Source organism: Asterias rubens, chromosome 5 (assembly GCF_902459465.1).
Source record: "Asterias rubens chromosome 5, eAstRub1.3, whole genome shotgun sequence".
NCBI lineage: Eukaryota > Metazoa > Echinodermata > Asteroidea > Forcipulatida > Asteriidae > Asterias > Asterias rubens.
In genome coordinates this window covers 14,578,180-14,603,391 of record NC_047066.1, presented here as the reverse complement: position 1 = coordinate 14,603,391, position 25,212 = coordinate 14,578,180, and the positions used below count along the sequence as shown (strand labels likewise).

At 37.9% G+C, this 25,212-nt stretch overlaps 1 protein-coding gene and 1 long non-coding RNA gene across 2 annotated transcripts; both read left to right on the top strand.

Moving 5' to 3' along the window:
- Positions 1 to 35: 35 nt before the first annotated feature.
- On the top strand, positions 36 to 24,235 carry LOC117290316. The gene is made up of 3 exons (XR_004519035.1): positions 36 to 1,566; positions 21,915 to 22,301; positions 22,408 to 24,235. It is a non-coding gene; the product is annotated as an uncharacterized LOC117290316 (long non-coding RNA).
- Positions 9,213 to 21,057, top strand: LOC117290313 (probable E3 ubiquitin-protein ligase MID2). The gene is made up of 2 exons (XM_033771634.1): positions 9,213 to 9,777; positions 18,886 to 21,057. Exons 1-2 carry the CDS (start codon positions 9,230 to 9,232, stop codon positions 20,300 to 20,302), a joined length of 1,965 nt encoding a protein of 654 aa, XP_033627525.1. The 5' UTR covers positions 9,213 to 9,229; the 3' UTR covers positions 20,303 to 21,057.
- Positions 24,236 to 25,212: the final 977 nt, after the last annotated feature.

Genomic DNA, 25,212 nt, shown 5'->3' with positions numbered 1-25,212 from the left:
ATGTAGCGATTTGCTGGCTCCTACCTAATTTGCAGTAGTCACATTTTTAACAATAACATACAATGTCAATGGGTAAACAACGTGATTGAAATAACTTTGAGACACTGTATGTTGTATAGGATTACAAGGTTTATATTTGATGTGTTGTCATTTAGCCTCTGAGGAAGACTCCTGCTAGAGTCGAAATGTCAAGCCATAAACTATTTGTTAAAATACAAGGTTGTCAGAGATGCACTGTTTAAAATTTCAAGGATGACTCATTGAAACCAACTAAAACCAAAGCAAAGACACAGATAATAGGATTAAGTGTACAGTAAAAGAAAGAGGGGTTTATGGGCGTCATCTGGACAATCTGTATATAGTTTAGTCTTCCTGCCCTGCTGGTCAATCTGTTATGTATACTTGTGGAAGTATTATTGTTGGAAGTGAACATTTTTGACACCTTGTATTTGATTCATCAGAATATCTGGACAATTAATTTCCCAAACCTAAATATATCCTTGAAGAGCATCCACAATCTGAAATTTCTGAAGCCAAAGGCAAAGGAGGCAATATGGCATTATGCACATTACGTTACTTCATAACAACAAAATTGTAAATCACCTAAATTACTGTTTATGTGAAGAAAAAAAAACAAAAAAAAAGAAAAAGAAAAGGGATACAAAAAAAGGTGTTCCACTTCCATGTGACATCTAAATTTGGTGCAGAATCACGTTAAAATAAGATGGAATGTGGAACAACAAATACTCAAAAATAACCTTGTTGCATCTTGGTTGCATGGAAACAACAATTTAATAAGTGGACAGTACAAATAGCAAGATTTATTGCCCCTTACTAATTTACTGTCTGTATCTTCACATTTTGCAGAGTTTGTAAGTACTTATAACACAATGAATGGCTTATCATGCCCACCTATTATCTTTAACGATGAAGTTTGGTATTCCAACATGCATTAAAGGACACTGTTGTTCAATAAGATCACATTAAATTTTATTCAAATTAATAGTTGTTTTCTTAATTCTAATGCCTGTCAAATGGAATCAAACAATGTACTCACCAACGTTTAAATAAACTGAAGATTATTGTTATTTTCTTTTCCTACTTTTCTTATATTTTCCATTTTGCTTGTAAATTAACACAAACACTTCATCACTATCATCTGCTAGCTCCCAGATGTATATAAAATTGCTTTATTGTTTTACTAAGCTTTTTAAACTAAAAGACAGTTACTGTGTGTAAATTGCAAAATAAATGTATGAAATGAAAAGGTTGGAATGTAGTTGCTAATAGCATGTTAAGTGTTACAGCTGATTGGTTTATAGAGCACTGATTTAATTATTCCTAACACAGTTATTCAAACATGCATTAGAGGGCACTGTTGTTCAATAAGGTCACATTTATTCGTATTAATAGGGTTTTTTTGTTTTGTTTTTAATGCCTGTCAACTGAAATCAGACAATGTACTCACCACTGTTCAAGTAAACTAATGATTATTGGTAATTTATTTTTACTATTTTTTTTCATATTTTCTATTTTGATTGTTAGTTAAGATAAACACATCATCAGGTATATCTTTATCTTGTGTAAATGGAAATGAAAAGTTTTGAATGTATTTGAATAGTTTTAAAGCTGGCTGAGTGGTTTATAGAACATTGAACTGAGGCTCTGGTACTATTGGAGTCTGATTTGGATCTTGGGCCCAATTTCATAGAGCTGCTTCGAATTCAGCCCTAAAAAAAGAGGCAAGCACAATAAAAATATAACAAACAAAGATTAAATCCAATCCTACCAAGATCTGTCGTCAACTGGAGCGGAAGTGGCGGAAAAATGGCAAATTGGCGATTCAACGACAAGAATATCGCAACCAATGTAAAGTAGTTAGGAATTTGATCAACCAGGCAAAGATCATCCATTATTCATCTCAAGTACAAGAATCTTCAGGAGATCAAAAGAAGCTTTTCAAGATAATTGGTAAGTTGTTGCTCAAACCCAAAACCCCTGTCCTTCCATCCACTTACAATGACCAGGACTTAGCAAATGAGTTCCAGAAATTCTTTGTCACCAAGATTTCAGACATCCGCTCATCATTTTCATCAGTCCCTTACAACGTGTCGCAGACATTGCCACAACTTCAACCAGAGTGTAGACTATCTGTGTTTGAGCCTGCGACTGTTGCTGAGATTCAAAGGGTTATTATGAAATCTCCTTCAAAATCCTGTGAGCTGGATCCAGTGTCAACATCCATGATAAAGCAAAACATCGATATTTTTGTACCCTACATCACTAAGCTTGTAAACGAATCCCTCAGTTCCGGTTGTTTCCCCGATAGCCTCAAAGTTTCATACATCAGGCCGCTCATCAAGAAACCAAACCTGGACAAGGAGATATTCAAAAACTACAGACCGGTTGCAAACTTAAAATATCTTGGAAAAGTCATCGAACGAGTAGTTTCATCACGTATTTCTGATCACATTCATACTTTCAACCTGTCCGACGTGTTCCAGTCAGCATACAAGCCTTTCCATGGGACCGAGGCTGCACTAGTCCGTGTGAGCAACGATATTCTCTCTGCAATGGACAATGGTAACCTTACAGCACTAGTCCTGCTAGACTTGAGTGCTGCTTTTGACACTGTCGATCACAACATCCTTCTCTCTCGGCTCCAGAATCACCTTGGCATAGAGGACACAGCCCTAGCATGGTGCAAATCGTATCTCTACAATAGAACTCAGCATGTATGTATTGGCACCGCGATATCCGACCCTGTTGTTTTGAACTACTCTGTGCCACAGGGGTCGGTACTCGGCCCGCAGTGGTTTACGCTATACACTTTACCGATTCGTGACATCATCCTGAAATTTAATCTGAATTACCATGTGTACGCAGACGACACTCAGCTATACATCACGTTTAAATCTTCTCAAGAAAACGCCAATGCATCTATTGCAAGACTTGAGAAATGCATCCAAGAGATTCGACGTTGGACACAACAAAACTTCCTGAAGTTAAATGATGATAAGACAGAGTTCCTTCTATTTGGGTCACGTCAACAGTTAACTAAGGTTTCAGTGCCATACATCTCCATCGGTGATGCTCGGATAGCTCCCTCGCTGAAAGCTCGGAACTTAGGGGTTATTTTTGATTCATCAATGACACTTCAGCCACACATCAACAACATTGTTCGTTTATCATCATATCACATCAGGAATATAGGTAAGATTCGCAAGTACTTGGACAAAAGTGCCACTGAAAAGGTCATTCACGCATTTGTTACTTCTCGTCTTGACAACGGCAATGCTCTTCTCTACAGTCTTCCTAACAACCAGATTTCCAGACTTCAACGGCTCCAAAATACTGCTGCCCGCATTGTGACACTGTCTAGAAAATCGTGTTCTATCACCCCCATTCTGAAACAACTACACTGGCTCCCTATCTCTCAACGAATCATCTTCAAGCTGATGCTCATTGTCCACAAAGCTCTTAATGGCAAGGCTCCCCACTATATTTCTGAACTGCTTCAAGTTTACACTCCATCAAGGAATCTTCGATCAAGTTCTATGCTTCTCCTCATTGAACCCAAGTCTCGACACTCATGGGGTGACAGGTCTTTTTCTTCAGCCGCGCCACGCATCTGGAACTCTCTACCACTTAATCTTCGATCTTGTCTTTGTACTGCAAAATTCAAGTCTCTTCTCAAAACTTATCTTATGTCACAGGTTTTCAATGACTAATTTTGTTGTGTCTGTTTTTCTTTGTGTTGTGTATTGTTTTTGTTTTGTTTTTGGTTTTACTGCGCCTTGAACACCCAGCAGGGTGGATATGTGCGCATTACAAGTCTTATTATTATTATTATTATTATTATTATTATTATTATTACCATGTATTCTACATGTACCATCTGTGATTGGTACACTGCTGGTTTTTGCTGTTAAGCAGAAGACTTTTCAAAAGTACTGTTTACTCTTGAATAGCTCCAGTTGGGCCCTCGTTACGTAGGTGGCACTCCTGTCAAAGTGTACATTTCTTTTTTTTTAAGCAGAAGACTTTTTAAAAGTACTATTTACTCTTGAATAACTCCAGTTGGGCCCTCGTTACGTAGGTGGCACTCCTGTCAAAGTGTACAATTTATGTCCTGTACTGTAATGACCATACTCACTAAAGAGTACCGTACACTTGCAATGGAATAGAAGCAGCTACTTTGCTTCCACACCAGTGTGTCTTACATGAAGACTGGGCCCAGTTTCATGGAGTTGCTTGAACAGAAAAGATGTCTTAAAGATTAAATAGAATACCAGTCTAATAAGAGGATACTCCCATGACATGGTATTTTGGCTGGACACCTTATTGGTGACCATGTTTATTATACTCAGCTACTGGTTGTGCATTCAGCAGCTTTATGTACTGGTCCTAGCTGGTAACACACTTCACAATGAGCTTGCTGGTGTTTGTAAAAGTTAATGTGAACCATTGTACAAAAGTGCCATTCATAAAAACACTTAAATAAACAGTACATATTATTTAGCATGTATGCCTTTATTTAGTTCTGTTCAACATATTTGTTCATTTTGTTTTTCCTATTACTGTAATCTAATGTTTGCAATTACATGTATTGTATTGTTCTTTATGAAATGGCCGAATGAATAATAATGATAATAATATTCTAGTACTATCAATAGTTCTATTTGAATGATTTTAGGTTGTACAAAGAACAATTGACTATAGAGCAGATCTTGAGCAAAGTAATTTATAAATTGAATTACGTATAGGATAATGTCCGAGGTGCGCGCCATTCGTGGGTAAGAATGCCACGAATGGCGCGTTCACCGAGGGCATTATGCGACTTAACCCACACCTGTGACGTCATGCTATTGTTAAAATCGCTCGATTATTTTGCACGAATGGCGCAGTATTGTTTAACTTTTAAGTCAACTGTTTGCATGTATTATGTAAGCTTTTTCACTCCAGTGAACACCACTAGCTGGTGGCGCATGAACATGCTACAATGTATATGGACGAAGACCAACATTCAGGAAATAAAAAAGGCTCGTTCCTTTGACAGTGGCATCATGGATCGGGAGCGAAAGTGGCAGCAGAAAAATTATTGTTTTTTGACTCAAAGTAAACAAGTGATAGCAAGTGACTATGACACGGATGATGTTGTAGCCGACTTGCTAGGTCTACAAAAAAAGCAAAAGGTTAAGATAAAAGAAGTGACCTACCGTACAAGACTGTAGTTTAAGATTATTTCTGACATAACTTTGATTAACAAATTTAAGATAACTTAATAAGCAGCAATTTCAGTAAAATTCCTGTTATTTTATAATGAGATTGAAATAAGTATCTTTGCAAACTTAATGTTGAGGGAGCTTACTCACTTACCATGTTTGTGTATGATAAATTAAGCAGTTTGAATTAATTTAAGACAGTAGGCCTACTGGTTAAATTAAATTGAATTATCTGAGAAAAGGCCTGCTTAAATGACTGTTGTAGTTAAGCTACACTTTTTAACATCTCAGCTAAATAATAATTTAACAATGTAGCTGTTCACTAACTTGTGGAAAGTCTTTACGATCATTTTGTAATACATGCGTGGTTCTAACTTGTGTACAAAACAAAATATGGTCTATGGCGTCATTTACTCTTACTAATCCTTAAATTTATAACAACAGTTTCACCAGTTTGCACAATGGGTGAATAGTTGTGTACCCATCGCGCCATTCATGCAAAATAATGGAGCGATTTAACGATAGCATGACGTCACAGGTGTGGGTTAATGTATAAGAAATAACATGCCTGCTATAGCCAGGTCCCATTCACTGCTAGTACAACATACAGGGGCGATGTGATGGTACGTGATACTACTTACCATAACAGAAGAGGGATCATAATTTTTGACCTTTGAAAGTTTGTTCTGTGTGTGTTGTAATGCAGGAACAAAAATAACATAAGGTACCAACACACTTTTGAAAGCCTGGTGCTGCACTATTGCACAGCATCAGCATATTGAATGTATCCAATGAGATTGTAAATAAATGTTCACAGTGTAAACCTAAACCTAAACGGATACAAGATTTTACTTGTCCATCAAACACTATGATAATTGTTATTATTTAATCGGAACAAGACTCTATGACAATTGCAAATTTATTAAAGAGGGGCTACAGGATGCTCTGAAATATAGTTGTTACATTTTTCTAATAAATGGAGTCCATAGGAAACAGACAAAATATAACGAGTCGCTTTACCTCAAGTAAAAATATGGTAAAAAAATGTTTTCTCCGAAACACTCACGTCTATTTGGCCAAAAAGGGTTAAAGTTAAAATATTGAGATTGTCCTGAAGCCCCTGTTAGTAACATTTATTTTTTTTAAGTTTGAAGTTTTCGTCTGCATTCGTGGAAACCTGCTTTGACTATTGATAGAATGGTGAGATTAAACAGTCCAGAAATTTATCAGTCCAGATTAACAGCCTCATATGATATTTGTATAGGTCTCTCGAACAGATATTTATCAAATTTACCCTCGAAGGTCCGAAGCGACTTTTACCGCGTTTACACTTGATCCTCCTACAAGAATCCAAGGAGGATCAGAACCCGAAAGCGAGATCAAGCATTTTTGTGCAGGGATCCCCACTCCGCGTTCACACTTGAGTGTGATCTCGCATTGATCTTGCATAGATAAATGGAAGTTCAGTTCAGCTGACGGCAAAGGTTACTGTGCGAGGTCATTGATTGTGTGCGCTAGTTTTTTTAACCACCTGACACACCGGATGTGAGCAGCTTAAGTTGCAGGATCTGATCTGGATCGGTGTTCACATTTTTTTTTGATCACCTTTGCAGGATCTGATCTCCCTTTGATCTTGCAATAAAGGGAGATCAACAAGGAGGATCTGATCATGATCCTGATCGCATTCACACTAGCTGGTGATCTCCCTTTGATCGCCCTTTTGAGATCAGATCCTCTTTTGATCCTCCTAGCAGGATCAAGTGTGAACGCGGTGTTGATGTTGTTGTCAATGTGATTATACAGAGGATTCTATAGCACAGGAGACCAGCCGTTGATCATGAGAAGGTCCGGTCCTCTACAGTTGCCCTTTTGATTTTCATTAAAAAAAACCAGGTTTTTTAGATTATAGGAGCAGAGATCCCTTTGACCAGGGGAACGGCCAGGAAGGGTGGGCAGCCCAAACGTTGAAAAAAGTCCATCCACACTAATGCAATCGAACACTTTGAAGCTCCACGTACAAAAAGTACCACCAAAACTCTACGATTTATACAAGATTTGAATAGGCCCTAATGTTGTTGTAGCTGCAGCAAATGAAACTGCTCTTTAGACCCTACTTTTATGTTTTCAGTGCTGATTGAGACCATTTCAATGGTAATTTTTTTAGATCCCCATTATGCTTTTGCAGCTGATTGCAATACCCCCTCCCCAAAGCCCCTCCCCATACTATGTTCAACCATAACAAATAGATGGTTTAATGCAGAAAAGATAGATTGAAAATTTGTATGATTTCATTGATTATTTATTATTATATATATATTTTTTTAAACCAGGGCGGCATCCAACAGAGCAGGGATGAGCAACATGTTATTATGTTTACTTGGCCAATCACTCAGTTTGAAATCTTCGACTACATATATGTTAAAATAGAACATGCCACTGTAGATGTGTAGGGCCTAAAGTCTACATGTACATCATCATGCCTTGTAATGTACATGATGTACCACACTTCACGGTGACATCATTGGATCTATAAATAGAAAGGGGATTTGTTTTTTTCAAGGAGTGATGAGCAATAATGCCAACTGCTACAGAGTGCACTAGGGACTGTATGAATCAATACAGCACAGACCCAGCACATACAAGGAACAGGAGGGTGTGGATATTAAAAACACCAGACAGAAGTCACGTCTTATTTTTTGGGTGAATTTATGAAGAAAGACATCAAACAACACCAAGAATTGTAAGTACTTGTTAGTCCGTGAACTGTAGGGAAAATTATTTATACCATGTACCTGTAAAATATGGTTTGCATGTGATTATTGACGAAGGTACACTGACACACAGCCACTGACTGCTAGTGCTACATGCATGAAAAGTAGTTGTGGATTTTCCATTTAACTTTAGTAATTATCAGAACAAATCTCTTACAGAGGTCTTTCAAACAATACATGAATTATATTCCAGAAAATTGGTTTTGCCTTTTCATACTTGAATTTCTCACCCTTGTAAACACCCAGTAAGTAAGGCAATTTCCAAGGAAAACCCCATGCGGTGTTTCGTTAGAGCCAGAACCCTCAAGGTTTTTGCACCTTGGGTGTGCATTTCCGTGAGAAAATGGCTGAACTACACATGGGGAGGTGGTGGGGTTACAAATCTTCCAGGGGAATTTCCCAAGGTTTCATTTCCTGGGAATCGTTGGAATGTTGTAAGTAGATAATGTTGTAGATAAAAAGGGCTATTTCAGGGATACCCCCCCCCCCAAAAAAAAAAGAGTTTTAACGGAATCTTCCGCTCACCACTTCTAGAACCTCCCTGCCTGTTGAGTCTAGGCTCGTGGAGCGCACTCAACGAATTTGCTAAGAAATCGGACAAACTTGTGCGCAATTCACGTTTTGCGCTTTGCCGAATTGTCGGCTGAATCATCTGATAGAGCAAAGAGCACTCTGTTTGCATGCCAGCTCAAGTTAATACTTCTGAAAAACTGCGTGCATTCTGAAGATTGTGCATTATTTTCTTGTTTCTTTTCTTGAGTCTCACGCCTGATGCGTGAGTCTCACGCCTAATGCGTGAGACTTGGTAGGTCTGCAACTATTTTTTTTTTTTTAAATAGGGTCAGTCAATAGTTGAGCAACTGCCAGGTGCAAAACTAAATATAAAGGGCAGTTAAGCAAACTCTCCAAACAAGTGGAGTACTATATTTATAGGCCTTTTTGTACCAGAAGAGGGCACTAAATTTTGAGTCTCAACCTCAACACAGCCATGAGCGTAATACATTATTATGTGTTGTAATGTAGTGTTCAACATGAACAATGCACAAATTCTGCACTGTACATACGTGCAAAAAACATGGTCAAGCACATTGTCTTTTGTGCAAGTTGAGTCACCTGAAGTCATTTGACACAATGAAAGATACAACATCTGACTGAAAACATGAGTAGGTTAATAAAAAATAAATTTACCTTTTTGTACCAACAGGGAAAGATTGTAACAAGCTTAAGTCAAAGATGGCTGCCAGTACCACAGTCCATTCAGTGCTTGATAAGATCAGTAAGGATCATCTAGAATGTCCAATATGCACCAATCGCTTCATCAATCCAACAATGCTAGACTGTCTACACAGCTTCTGCTTCACATGCCTCAAGGAGCTTCACCAACAAGATCCTAACAACTCCATCCTACTGTGTCCTCTGTGCAGAAAGAAAACAACACTAGAAGACAACAAGGTTGACAGTCTACCTAAGGACTTTAAACTCAATGCCCTGGTGGATGAGTTTACTGTTCAGGAGCAACTCATGGAGGGTCATGGGTCAGAGGTCAAATGCCAAGCCTGTAAAAGAGATCATACGGCTGTTTCCAGATGTATTGACTGCGAACATTTTATTTGTCAAGAATGTCAACAAGCACATCAGCATATGGCTATTTTGGAATCACATACAATCTACTCACTTGCTCAACTGCAATCGGGTGTAGTAACCTACCGCAGTAAAATCAGGGAATACATTCCAAAGTGTGGCAAGCACAGTGATCAGACTCTCAACATCTACTGCAACACATGCCAGAAGTTAGAATGCACAACTTGTACCATTCTTGATCACGCAAACCAACCACATGACCCCATCGGCATACCTGAGGCTTTAGACAAATGCAAACAGGAAGTTGCAGAGCTGGTTGCAAAAGCTGAGAAATGCAAGGCTGATATTCAAACTGCCATGGAACAAGCTAGTGAGTCTCGCAAGAAACTGGAATCTTCATATGCTGAAAGCAATATGAAAATCTCCAAGAAGGCTGCCAAGGAGAGAGCAAAGATCACAGAAGAGGAAAAGCAGCTGAAACAAGAGGCAGAGATTGTTTACAAAGACAGAGTCCAGACATTTGAAACTGCAGAGGCAACCAACACAAAAGAAGTGACCCAGGTAGAGCACAAGCTGGATGAAGTGAATCAGTTCATGACCCAAGCAAGCTCTCACGAGATTCTGGATTTCAAGCTGAAACTTAAGAACAATCTTGGTGAACTTACTAAGATACAAGGCGAGATTGTGTCTGACAGGCTTTCCTTTCTTGAGTTTGAAGAAGGTGAAAGGTCAGTGGGAAGATTGGTGCTGGAAGATGAGCAACAAGCTAAAGCAGAGGCTCAGGCCAAGGAACATGAAACAATCCATACAAAACAGGAGTGGGAACTGAAGGAAAGTTTCAGTCAATTTGACTTCACACACTTTCTGGAGGTAAGGTTTGTTGCAGCTTTCTCCGACAATGAAATAGTAGTATTAGATATAGGCCACAATGCGTTGTTTACATTAAAATCTCAGGTAGCAGCAAACACATCACAGTCTACTCACTGCCCACAAAGATTAAAACTAAAAGGTCTTTCTGAACCAAAGGTACTCACTGTGGGCAATAATGATCACCTGTATGTGATTGACAATAGAGAAGTCAAGATCTTTAACAGGAGATATAAGCCCCATCATCAGTTCAATCTAAGTGTAAGAGACTTCTACCCATCAAGGCTTGCAGTGGATGAAAACAATCTCATAGCAGTGGGTTATAAAGAAGGGCTAATCTCACTCTACAACCCTGATGGATCACTCATCAGAACATTCTCTACTCCAGTAAATGTATACTATTTGACTTCATACAAGGAGAGGATTATCTACAGCAGTAGAGGTGGTGTACATTTACACTCAGTTGATTATAAGGGTGGAAAGGTGTTCTCAGTAGATACTGATCAGTCTGAAGATTCCTATGGTGTGTGCTGTGATAAAGATGGAAGTATCTTTGTTGCTCAAAATAATTGGATAACAGGAACCAATAGAATATGTCAGTACAGTTCTGATGGCAAGTACATTGGATGTGTCATTGAGGATTGTGGTAACGCCTTTGACATCACATTCACACCATCTGGCAATATTGTAGTAGAAGCACTGACATCAGTAAACATCTTCCAAGTTGTTTCCCAGTAAGAATAGTACCTCACTTAACATGCAAAAGTGAACTATAAAAACAAAACAACTGAACTAATAATATCATAACATACACATTACACTAGTTCATGATATTGTAAATGTAGTAATTACTGTTTATGTGAAGAAAAAAAAAGAAAAACAAGAAAAAGAAAAAGGGATACAAAAAAAGGTGTTCCACTTCCATGTGACATCCAAATTTGGTGCAGAATCACGTTAAGATAAGATGGAATGTGGAACAACAAATACTCAAAAATAACCTTGTTGCATCTTGGTTGCATGGAAACAACAATTTAATAAGTGGACAGTACAAATAGCAAGATTTATTGCCCCTAACTAATTTACTGTCTGTCTCTTCACATTTTGCAGAGTTTGTAAGTACTTATAATACAATGAATGGCTTATCATGCCCACCTATTATCTTTAACGATGAACTTTGGTATTCCAACATGCATTAAAGGACACTGTTGTTCAATAAGATCACACTAAATTTTATTCAAATTAATAGTTGTTTTCTTAATTCTAATGCCTGTCAAATGGAATCAAACAATGTGCTCACCACCGTTTAAATAAACTGACGATTATTGTTGTTTTCTTTTACTACTATTCTTATATTTTCCATTTTGCTTGTAAATTAACACAAACACTTCATCACTTTCATCTGCTAGCTCCCAGATGTATATAAAATTGCTTTATTGTTTTACTAAGCCTTTTAAACTAAAAGACAGTTACTATGTGTAAATTGCAAAATAAATGTATGAAATGAACAGGTTGAAATGTAGTTGCATTTACATGCATTAAAGGACACTGTTGTTCAATAAGATCACATTAAATTTTATTCAAATTAATAGTTGTTTTCTTAATTTTAATGCCTGTCTAATGGATTCAAACAATGTACTCACCACCGTTTAAATAAACTGACGATTATTGTTGTTTTCTTTTACTACTATTCTTATATTTTCCATTTTGCTTGTAAATTAACACAAACACTTCATCACTTTCATCTGCTAGCTCCCAGATGTATATAAAATTGCTTTATTGTTTTACTAAGCCTTTTAAACTAAAAGACAGTTACTATGTGTAAATTGCAAAATAAATGTATGAAATGAACAGGTTGAAATGTAGTTGCATTTACATGCATTAAAGGACACTGTTGTTCAATAAGATCACATTAAATTTTATTCAAATTAATAGTTGTTTTCTTAATTTTAATGCCTGTCTAATGGATTCAAACAATGTACTCACCACCGTTTAAATAAACTGACGATTATTGTTATTTTCTTTTACTACTATTCTTATATTTTCCATTTTGCTTGTAAATTAACACAAACACTTCATCACTATCATCTGCTAGCTCTCACGTGTATATAAAATTGCTTTCTTGTTTGCTTTTTAAAAGAAAAGACAGGTACTGTGTGTAAATTGCAACAAAATAAATGTATGAAATGAAAAGGTTGGAATGTAGTTGCTAATAGCGTGTTAAGTGTTACAGCTGATTGGTTTATAGAGCACTGATTTAAGTATTCCTAACACAGTTATTCAAACATGCATTAGAGGGCACTGTTGTTCAATAAGGTCACATTTATTCATGTTAATAGGTTTTTTTTAATGCCTGTCAACTGAAATCAGACAATGTATTCACCACTGTTCAAGTAAACTAATGAGTATTGTTAATTTATTTTTACTACTTTTTTTATATTTTCCATTTTGCTTGTTAGTTAAGATAAACACATCATCATATATGCTCTCACATGTAAAGAATAATGCTTTCATTTTAAAAGCTTTTTAAAACAAAAGTATCTTGTGTAAACGGAAATTAAAAGTTTTGAATGTATTTGATTAGTTTTAAAGCTGGCTGAGTGGTTTATAGAACATTGAACTGAGGCTCTGGTACTATTGGAGTCTGGTTTGGATCTTGGGCCCAATTTCATAGAGCTGCTTCAGCCCTAAAAAAAAAAGAGGCAAGCACAATAAAAATATAACAAACAAAGATTAAATCCAATCACACCATGTATTCTACATGTACCATCTGTGATTCGTACACTGCTGATTTTTGTTGTTAAGCAGAAGAATTTTTAAAAGTACTATTTACTCTTGAATAGATCCAGTTGGGCCCTGGTTACGTAGGTGGCACTCCTGTCAAAGTCTACGTTTTTTTGTTTTAAGCAGAAGACTTTTTAAAAGCAATATTTCTTCCTGAATAGCTCCAGTTGGGCCCACAGGTTACGTAGGTGGCACTCCTGTCAAAGTGTACAATTTATGTCCTGTACTGTAATGACCATACTCACTAAAGAGTACCGTACACCTGCAATGGAATAGAAGCAGCTACTTTGCTTCCACACCAGTGTGTCTTACATGAAGACTGGGCCCAGTTTCATGGAGTTGCTTGAGCAGAAAAGATTTCTTAAAGATTAAATGGAATACCAGTCTAATAACAGGGAACTCCCATGACATGGTATTTTGGCTGGACACCTTATTGGTGACCATGTTTGTTATACTCAGCTACTGGTTGTGCATTCAGCAGCTTTGTCCTAGCTGGTGGCACACTTCACTATGAGCTTGCTGGTGTTTGTAATTCTTAACGTGAAACATTGTACAAAGGTGCCATTCATAAAAACACTCAAATAAACAGAGCAAGTATATTCTAGTACTATCAATAGTTCTATGAATGATTTTAGGTTGAACAAAGAGCAATTGAATTTAGAGCAGATCTTGAGTAAATTATTACTTGAATTACTGTACTGAAGAAACAACATGACTGCTATAGCCAGGTCCCATTCACTGCTAGTACAACATCCCCACATACACAGGGGTCCTTGTTGTGGTACATGGTATGAGATACTTACCATAACAGAAGAGGGATCATAATTTTTGACCTTTGAAAGTTTGTTCTGTGTGTGTTGTAAAGCAGGAACATAAGGTAACAACACACTTGGAAGCCTGTGAGTACTGCACTATTGCACTTTGTACATAATCAGTTGTATCCATTGAGATTGGAAATAAATGATCACTGAGTGTAATCCTAGACTTAATCGGTACACCCAAGTAATTTCTTGTCTATCAAACAACATGATATTTGTTATTGTCAAATGCTAAGTTTAGAATAATACTCTATTACAATTGCAAAAGTTTCTTATGAAGTTGTAACATTTACTTTTCAAAAGTTTGAATAGTTTGATTTCTTCCACATTCGTGCTTTTGCTATAGATAGAATGGTGAGATTGAACAGTCCAGAAACTGAACGTTCCAGATTTAACCTTGTTGAGAATCTTGGGCTTCAGTCAAGGGAATTGATATTTTTTATAACTTACACTTGAAATTCCAAAGCGACTTGATGATGTAAAGATGATACGATATGATTCTAGTATTGGAGACCAGCAATCGGGCAATGGTCCCAAGGGTTTTGGGGTCCCCAGGGTTATGGGGTCCCCAGGGTTTTGGGGTCCCCAGGGTTATGCGGTCCCCAGGGTTTTGGGGTCCCCAGGGTTTTGGGGTCCCCAGGGTTTTGGGGTCCCCAGGGTTTAGGGGTCCCCAGGGTTTTGGGGGTCCCCTGGGTTTTGGGGTCCCCAGGGTTATGGGGTTCCCAGGGTTTTGGGGTCCCCAGGGTTTTGGGGTCCCCAGGGTTTTGGGGTCCCCAGGGTGATGGGGTCCCCAGGGTTATGGGGTTCCCAGGGTTTTGGGGTCCCCAGGGTGATGGGGTCCCCATGGTTTTGGGGTCCCCAGGGTTTTGGGGTCCCCAGGGTTTAGGGGTCCCCAGGGTTTTGGGGTAGGGGGGGGTAGGTGATGTCCTGGCCTGTGGCATAGGTGACCAAAGATGTAAATAGTTTGTAGGTTTTTGCCCTTCCTGGGCGCTTAACGATGGGATTCCATGAGTTCCTCTCCCAAACAAGTGGCCGGGCCTAAACAGGCAAGAGGACATACCTGGCGACGGTCCCCAGGGTCCTTGGTTCTAGGGGCTTCCCTTGCCTGGATGCGGGTGACTGACCAAAATGAGAAAATTACAGAAGTTTTTGCCCTTCTTGTGAGCTTGGTGATGGGGCTCGCAGATCTCAGGGTACATTGTCAACCTAAGACAATATATTGCAATTGATTACGTAATATCTGTCCTCCAAACCCAGCCCAGCCCCAATTTCAGCCAAGTATTAAGCCATCTGGTAGATGGTGTAAGAGTGCTTTACACATGCTCATACAATAGATGCATTTTGAAATTGTACAGCGTATTTGTTCAAGGGAATGTATATGAATATTTTTGTGTTGTAAGAAATGACATATTTATATGCAGCATTATTTTGAAGCCTTTTCTGTTGGTTCACACCTGAAACCAGCTTGAAATCTTCCACTCGTTGTGCTCAAACATACAATAGGACCAGTCTACTATAGGTGTAGTCTACATACAATGTTTATACTGTACTTATGAATCACACTTGACTGACCTCATTGGGGGTATAAATTGAAAGGGATTTTTTTTCAGGGATCGTTGAGCAATATATGCCATTTATGCAAACTATGATACTACATTGTACATGTACCCCGACTACTACGCACTATAAACAGGTACGCCTCAAACAGCACAGCAAGCAGTGTACTAAAGGAGGTTGAGGGTGTAAAACACCAGAAGTCACACCTTGTTGGGCTTACTGACGAAGAAAGACCTCAATCGACATCAATAATTCTATTATCATATACAGTTGTAAGTATATTATTCCATCAAGTATATTATAGGGACAATGATTTAAGAATGGGGTAAAAAGAGGCAAAATCAGCCGGTGATTGTTGACAAAGTTGTTGCACAATAGGGTGTGCATGAAAAAATAGTTGTGGATCTTTTGTTCAACTTAGTCATCATCGGCAAACCTCCTTCGTACTCTTCCCATGGCCTTTTGGAAGTTTGAAAGGGTTAGCAAATCAGGTGTGTAAAGGGTAAAATATATCACGGCAGGAAATTAACGGGTTTTTTTCATTCCTATGTGAACTTCCTGGTATGATATATTTAACCCTTTCACACTTGAATTGCTTATACCTCTGCGAACTCCCAGGAAGTAAGGCCATCAAGGAAAATTAAATAATAACCCCTCTCTGGGTTAAAGACAGAGGACACTCTTGGTAAATGTCAAAGACTAGTCTTCTCACTTGGTGTATCTCAACATATGCATAAAATAACAAACCTGTGAAAGTTTGACCTCAATCGGTCGTCGAAGTTGCGAGATATTATTTAAATTCTACATGTAAATCTGAGGTCTCGAAATCAAATTCGTGGAAAACTTCTTCTTTCTTGAAAACTACGTTACTTCAGAGGGAGCCGTTTCTGTTTTATACTATCAACCTCTCCCCATTACTCATTACCATATAAGGTTTTATGCAAATAATTTGTTTGAGTAATTACCAATCGTGTCCACAGCCTTTAAGCCAGTAGATAACTCCCTTGGGTTTTCATCTTTAGCATTTCATTTTCTCAGAAAAACAGCATCAAGGATAGCCTTGCTCAAGGCAGTCGCATTATTCATTCCGAAAAAGACGCCGTTTTAAACCCACCCGTATACACTGTGCGTGGTGCATGTATTCACACCGCACGACCCACTCGTATACAAACATTCATCACACCGTACGACTACTGTGCACACAAGTCATCCGCACTTGTACCACTAACCGCATGTGGAGGCTGTCACGCCGACAGCCTTGTCGGGTCTGTAACTTCCGGGTTTAATGTGTTTCATGAAATAAAAATCCAATATTGGAAAAAAATGGGGGGCTCTCAGACATGATAGTATGCATCTCATGAATATGTATATCTTTCGTCAGACCTATCAGACACCACAGGATGTGAAGCAAATGAATTATTCATTTTGACGTCCAATCACGCACTTCCCTTATCACGACCTTTGGACCCTATTATGCTCACAGAGCGTTAGTGGTGGTGGTGTGTGATGTAAACATGTCTCGTCTTTCGCGGGCATTATGTTAATGAGTTGACCGTGGGAACTCTTCGCTTATTATAGTAATGAGGTCAGTGGCTTCAACACAGACCCTACAAGGCTGTCGGCCTAACGGCCGACGCATGTGGATAGTGTGCGGGCATCATGTCGTGCGATGGGTACACATTTTACGCACAGTGTATACGGGTGGGTTTTATACAGCGACGGTCTTTTTTTCTGAGTGAATAATTCGACTGCCTTGAGCAAGGCTACATCAACATGTAGTTGTGGATTTAATGCGATGAATTTGCTGGGGTTTTATTTCCTGTGATTTGGCATGGTAGTGTGAAAAGGGCTCCAACAGTTACGTATCTTTCCTTTTACCATTTTTGTAAAAATAATAAAAATGGGGGGATGCTTGTAGGTACTTAACATTTAAACTTTTCAAAACTGCTGGGCAAGCTACATTTACTCAATTATCCTAAAGGCCTATAGTCATCAGGGGTGTGCACGATAGCCTGTTGAAAAAGTGCAATGCTGTCATTGGTTTTGAAAGCCCCACTCTGCAATCCAGGGCATTCTTATGGTTTTATCTTCATGTTTTTATGAGGGGAGTTCATTAAAAACAGAGGAATCACATCCCTGATTCATTTATCAGTTGAGGTACCTTTTATTTCCAGCAACAGCAAAAACTTGGGCCTCTTAAACCTTTTCAAATGAAATACGTTCATTGTCAAAGCATCTGATATATAATGACTGTGCTTTTCACTGATATAAAGAGGACCCTCTTCATCTGGTGTCACCTTAACTGTTGTCCCTATGTACTTACAGCCCTTGGGTTGACTACAAATACAAATACATTTTGGCATTGATGAACATTTCTTATAGCTGAGAAACCTTAAAGAGGCGAATTAAACTCCATCAGTTGAGGTTCCTCAACAGATAGGAATCATGTTAGACCTAAATGTACATTGTATACAAGCAGTTACCAGAAGAGGGTGTAGGTTTGGGAGCTTCATCCATAATTACCCAAGTCAGCACATTAATGAAAGTATAGTAGTGTAACAATGGGTACATTGGTAATTTTTAAGAACGTGGTTCAAGAACACTGACTTTACACTGGCAAGTACACTAGCCTACCTAAATCATTTAACACATGACTGATAAAAACATTCAAATTCTAAACTACAATGAATTTACCCTTTTGTACCAACAGGGAAAGATTGTAACAAGATTAAGTCAAAGATGGCTGCCAGTATCACAGTCCATTCACTGCTTGATAAGATCAGTAAGGATCATCTAGAATGTCCAATATGCACCAATCGCTTCATCAATCCAACAATGCTAGACTGTCTACACAGCTTCTGCTTCACATGCCTCAAGGAGCTTCACCAACAAGATCCTAACAACTCCATCCTACTGTGTCCTCTGTGCAGAAAGAAAACAACACTAGAAGACAACAAGGTTGACAGTCTACCTAAGGACTTTAAACTCAATGCCCTGGTGGATGAGTTTACTGTCCAGGAGGAACTCATGGAGGGTCATGGGTCAGAGGTCAAATGTCAAGCCTGTAATGATGAAGAGCATGCAGCAATCGCCAGGTGTGTAGACTGTGATTATTTCCTTTGTCAGGATTGTCAAACTGCACATCAACGTTTTCCTGTTACTAAATCTCATCAGGTCTACATGCTGGCACAGCTGCATTCCGGAGAAGTCAACTACACGTACAGGAGTAAAATCAGGGAGTACATTCCAAAGTGTGACAAGCACAGTGATCAAGCACTGCAACACATGCCAGAAGTTAGAATGCACAACATGTACTGTTCTTGATCATGGCAATCCAAAACATGACCTTATTGGTATACCTGAGGCTTTGGATAAATGCAAACAGGAAGTCACAGAGCTGGTTGCAAAAGCTGAGAAGTGCAAGGCTGATATTCAAACTGCCATGGAACAAGCTAGTGAGTCTCGCAAGAAACTGGAATCTTCATATGCTGAAACCAGTATGAAAATCTCACTGAAGGCTGCCAAGGAGAGAGCAAAGATCACCGAAAAGGAAAAGCAGCTGAAGCAAGAGGCAGAGAGTGTTTACAAAGACAGAGTCCAGACATTTGAAACTGCAGAAGCAACCAACACAAAAGAAGTGACCCAGGTAGAGCACAAGCTGGATGAAGTGAATCAGTTCATGACCCAAGCAAGTTCTCATGAGATTCTGGATTTCAAGCTGAAACTTATAAACAATCTTGATGAACTTACTAAGAAACAAGGTGAGAATGTGTCCGACAGGCTTTCCTTTCTTGAGTTTGAAGAATATGAAAGATCAGTTGGAAGACTGGTACTGGAAGATGAGCAACAAGCTAAAGCAGAGGTACAGGCCAAGGAACATGAAACAATCAATACCAAACAAAAGTGGAAACTGAAGGAAAGTTTCAGTCAATTTGGCTTCACAGAATTTAAGACGGGAGAGTTTGTTGCAGCTTTCTCCGACAGTGAAATAGTAGTATTAGATATAGACCACAATTCATTGTTTGCATTGAAACCTCAAGTAGCAGCAGACACATCACAGTCTACTCACTGCCCACAAAAATTAAAACTAAAAGGTCTTTCTGAACCATCAGCACTCACTGTGGACAATAATGATCACCTGTATGTGATTGACAATCTAGAAGTCAAGGTTTTTAACAGGAAATATATGCTCCATCATCAGTTCCAGCTAAGTAAGAGAAAGCTCTCCCCATCATGCCTTGCAGTGGATGAAAACAATCTCATAGCAGTGGGTTATTCAGAAGGGCTAATCTCACTCTACAACCCTGATGGATCACTCATCAGAACATTCTTTACTCCAGTAAGAGTAGACTATTTGACTTTATACAAGGAGAGGATTATCTACAGCAGTATATACTGCAGTAACACTGATAAACATTTACACTCAGTTGATTATCAGGGTGGAAAGGTGTTCTCAGTAGATACTGATCAGTCTGAATCATCCTATGGTGTGTGCTGTGATAAAGATGGAAGTATCTTTGTTGCTCAATATAATGGGACAACACAAAACAATAGAATATGTAAGTACAGTCCTGATGGCAAGTACATTGGATGTGTCATTGAGGATTGTGGTAATGCCTGGGACATCACATTCACACCAACAAGCAATCTTGTAGTAGCAGCAGGAGAATCAGTAAACATCTTCCAAGTTGTTTCCCAGTAAGAATAGTACCTCACTTAACATGCGAAAGTGAACTATAAAAACAAAACAACTGAACCAATAATATCATAACATACACATTACACTAGTTCATGATATTGTAAATGTAGCGATTTGCTGGCTCCTACCTAATTAGGAGGCTTGTTGCAGTAGTCACATTTTTAACAATAACATACAATGTCAATGGGTAAACAATGTGATTGAAATAACTTTGAGACACTGTATGTTGTATAAGATTACAAGGTTTATATTTGTTGTGTCATTTAGCCTCTGAGGAAGACTCCTGCTAGAGTCGAAAGAAATGTCAAGCCTCAAACTATTTGTTGGAATACAAGGTTGTCAGAGATGCACTGTTTAAAATTTCAAGGATGACTCATTGAAACCAACTAAAACCAAAGCAAAGACACAGATAATAGGATTAAGTGTACAGTAAAAGAAAGAGGGGTTTATGGGCGTCATCTGGACAATCTGTTTATAGTTTAGTCTTCCTGTCCTGCTGGTCATTCTGTTATGTACACTTGTAAAAGTATTATTGTTGGAAGTGAACATTTTGGACACCTTGTATTTGATTCATCAGAATATCTGGACAATTAATTTCCTAAACCTAAATATATCCTTGAAGAGCATCCACAATCTGAAATGTCTGAAGCCAAAGGCAAAGGAGGCAATATGGCATTATGTACATTACGATGTTTCACAACAACAAAATTGTAAATCGCCTAAATACTGTTTATGTGAAGAAAAAAAAAAGAAAAAAAAAAAAAAAAAAAAAAGGGATACAAAAAAAGGTGTTCCACTTCCATGTGACATCCAAATTTGGTGCAGAATCACATTAAAATAAGATGGAATGTGGAACAAATACTCAAAAATAACCTTGTTGCATCTTGATTGCATGGAAACAACAATTTAATAAGTGGACAGTACAAATAGCAAGATTTATTGCCCCTAACTAATTTACTGTCTGTCTCTTCACATTTTGCAGAGTTAGTAAGTACTTATAATACAATGAATGGCTTATCATGCCCACCTATTATCTTTAACGATGAAGTTTGGTATTCCAACATGCATTAAAGGACACTGTTGTTCAATAAGATCACATTAAATTTTATTCAAATTAATAGTTGTTTTCTTAACTCTAATGCCGTTAAATGGAATCAAACAATGTACCGTACTCACCACCGTTTAAATAAACTGACGATTATTGTTATTTTCTTTTCCTACTATTCTTATATTTTCCATTTTGCTTGTAAATTAACACAAACACTTCATCACTATCATCTGCTAGCTCCCAGATGTATATAAAATTGCTTTATTGTTTTACTAAGCTTTTTAAACTAAAAGACAGTTACTGTGTGTAAATTGCAAAATAAATGTATGAAATGAACAGGTTGAAATGTAGTTGCATTTACATGCATTAGAGGGCACTGTTGTTCAATAAGGTCACATTTATTCATATTAATAGGGTTTTTTTGTTTTGTTTTTAATGCCTGTCAACTGAAATCAGACAATGTATTCACCACTGTTCAAGTAAACTAATGATTATTGGTAATTTATTGTTACTATTTTTTTTCATATTTTCTATTTTGCTTGTTAGTTTAGATAAACACATCATCAGGTATGCTCTCACATGTATAGAATAATGCTTTCATTTTAAAAGCTTTTTAAAACAAAAGTATCTTGTGTAAATGGAAATGAAAAGTTTGGAATGTATCTGATTAGTTTTAAAGCTGGCTGAGTGGTTTATAGAACATTGAACTGAGGCTCTGGTACTATTGGAGTGTGGTTTGGATCTTGGGCCCAATTTCATAGAGATGCTTCAGCCCTAAAAAAAGAGGCAAGCACAATAAAAATATAACAAACAAAGATTAAATCCAATCATACCATGGTTTCTACATGTACCATCTGTGATTCGTACACTGCTGATTTGTGTTGTTAAGCAGAAGACTTTTCAAAAGCAATATTTACTCCTGAATAGCTCCAGTTGGGCCCACAGGTTACGTAGGTTGCACTCCTGTCAAAGTGTACATTTTTTTTTTTTTTAAGCAGAAGACTTTTTAAAAGCAATATTTACTCCTGACTAGCTCCAGTTGGGCCCACAGGTTACGTAGGTGGCACTCCTGTCAAAGTGTACAATTTATGTCCTGTACTGTAATGACCATACTCACTAAAGAGTACCGTACACTTGCAATGGAATAGAAGCAGCTACTTTGCTTCCACACCAGTGTGTCTTACATGAAGACTGGGCCCAGTTTCATGGAGTTGCTTAAAGATTTCTTAAAGATTAAATAGAATACCAGTCTAATAACAGGGTACTCCCATGACATGGTATTTTGGCTGGACACCTTATTGGTGACTATGTTTATTATACTCAGCTACTGGTTGTGCATTCAGCAGCTTTATGTACTGGTCCTAGCTGGTAACACACTTCACAATGAGCTTGCTGGTGTTTGTAAAAGTTAATGTGAACCATTGTACAAAAGTGCCATTCATAAAAACACTTAAATAAACAGTACATATTATTTAGCATGTATGCCTTTATTTAGTTCTGTTCAACATATTTGTTCATTTTGTTTTTCCTATTACTGTAATCTAATGTTTGCAATTACATGTATTGTATTGTTCTTTATGAAATGGCCGAATGAATAATAATGATAATAATATTCTAGTACTATCAATAGTTCTATTTGAATGATTTTAGGTTGTACAAAGAACAATTGACTATAGAGCAGATCTTGAGCAAAGTAATTTATAAATTGAATTACGTATAGGATAATGTCCGAGGTGCGCGCCATTCGTGGGTAAGAATGCCACGAATGGCGCGTTCACCGAGGGCATTATGCGACTTAACCCACACCTGTGACGTCATGCTATTGTTAAAATCGCTCGATTATTTTGCACGAATGGCGCAGTATTGTTTAACTTTTAAGTCAACTGTTTGCATGTATTATGTAAGCTTTTTCACTACAGTGAACACCACTAGCTGGTGGCGCATGAACATGCTACAATGTATATGGACGAAGACCAACATTCAGGAAATAAAAAAGGCTCATTCCTTTGACAGTGGCATCATGGATCGGGAGCGAAAGTGGCAGCAGAAAAATTATTGTTTTTTGACTCAAAGTAAACTAGTGATAGAAAGTGACTATGACACGGATGATGTTGTAGCCGACTTGCTAGGTCTACAAAAAAAGCAAAAGGTTAAGATAAAAGAAGTGACCTACCGTACAAGACTGTAGTTTAAGATTATTTCTGACATAACTTTGATTAACAAATTTAAGATAACTTAATAAGCAACAATTTCAGTAAAATTCCTGTTATTTTATAATGAGATTGAAATAAGTATCTTTGCAAACTTAATGTTGAGGGAGCTTACTCACTTACCATGTTTGTGTATGATAAATTAAGCAGTTTGAATTAATTTAAGACAGTAGGCCTACTGGTTAAATTAAATTGAATTATCTGAGAAAAGGCCTGCTTAAATGACTGTTGTAGTTAAGCTACACTTTTTAACATCTCAGCTAAATAATAATTTAACAATGTAGCTGTTCACTAACTTGTGGAAAGTCTTTACGATCATTTTGTAATAAATGCGTGGTTCTAACTTGTGTACAAAACAAAATATGGTCTATGGCGTCATTTACTCTTACTAATCCTTAAATTTATAACAATAGTTTCACCAGTTTGCACAATGGGTGAATAGTTGTGTACCCATCGCGCCATTCGTGCAAAATAATGGAGCGATTTAACGATAGCATGACGTCACAGGTGTGGGTTAATGTATAAGAAATAACATGCCTGCTATAGCCAGGTCCCATTCACTGCTAGTACAACATACAGGGGCGATGTGATGGTACGTGATACTACTTACCATAACAGAAGAGGGATCATAATTTTTGACCTTTGAAAGTTTGTTCTGTGTGTGTTGTAATGCAGGAACAAAAATAACATAAGGTACCAACACACTTTTGAAAGCCTGGTGCTGCACTATTGCACAGCATCAGCATATTGAATGTATCCAATGAGATTGTAAATAAATGTTCACAGTGTAAACCTAAACCTAAACGGATACAAGATTTTACTTGTCCATCAAACACTATGATAATTGTTATTATTTAATCGGAACAAGACTCTATGACAATTGCAAATTTATTAAAGAGGGGCTACAGGATGCTCTGAAATATAGTTGTTACATTTTTCTAATAAATGGAGTCCATAGGAAACAGACAAAATATAACGAGTCTCTTACCTCAAGTAAAAATATGGTAAAAAAAATGTTTTCTCCGAAACACTCACGTCTATTTGGCCAAAAAAGGGTTAAAGTTAAAATATTGAGATTGTCCTGAAGCCCCTGTTAGTAACATTTATTTTTTTTAAGTTTGAAGTTTTCGTCTGCATTCGTGGAAACCTGCTTTGGCTATTGATAGAATGGTGAGATTAAACAGTCCAGGAATTTATCAGTCCAGATTAACAGCCTCATATGATATTTGTATAGGTCTCTCGAACAGATATTTATCAAATTTACCCTCGAAGGTCCGAAGCGACTTTTACCGCGTTTACACTTGATCCTCTTACAAGAATCCAAGGAGGATCAGATCCCGAAAGCGAGATCAAGCATTTTTGTGCAGGGATCCCCACTCCGCATTCACACTTGAGTGTGATCTCGCATTGATCTTGCATAGATAAATGGAAGTTCAGTTCAGCTGACGGCAAAGGTTACTGTGCGAGGTCATTGATTGTGTGCGCTAGTTTTTTTAACGACCTGACACACCGGATGTGAGCAGCTTAAGTTGCAGGATCTGATCTGGATCGGTGTTCACACTTTTTTTTGGATCACCTTTGCAGGATCTGATCTCCCTTTGATCTTGCAATAAAGGGAGATCAACAAGGAGGATCTGATCGTGATCCTGATCGCG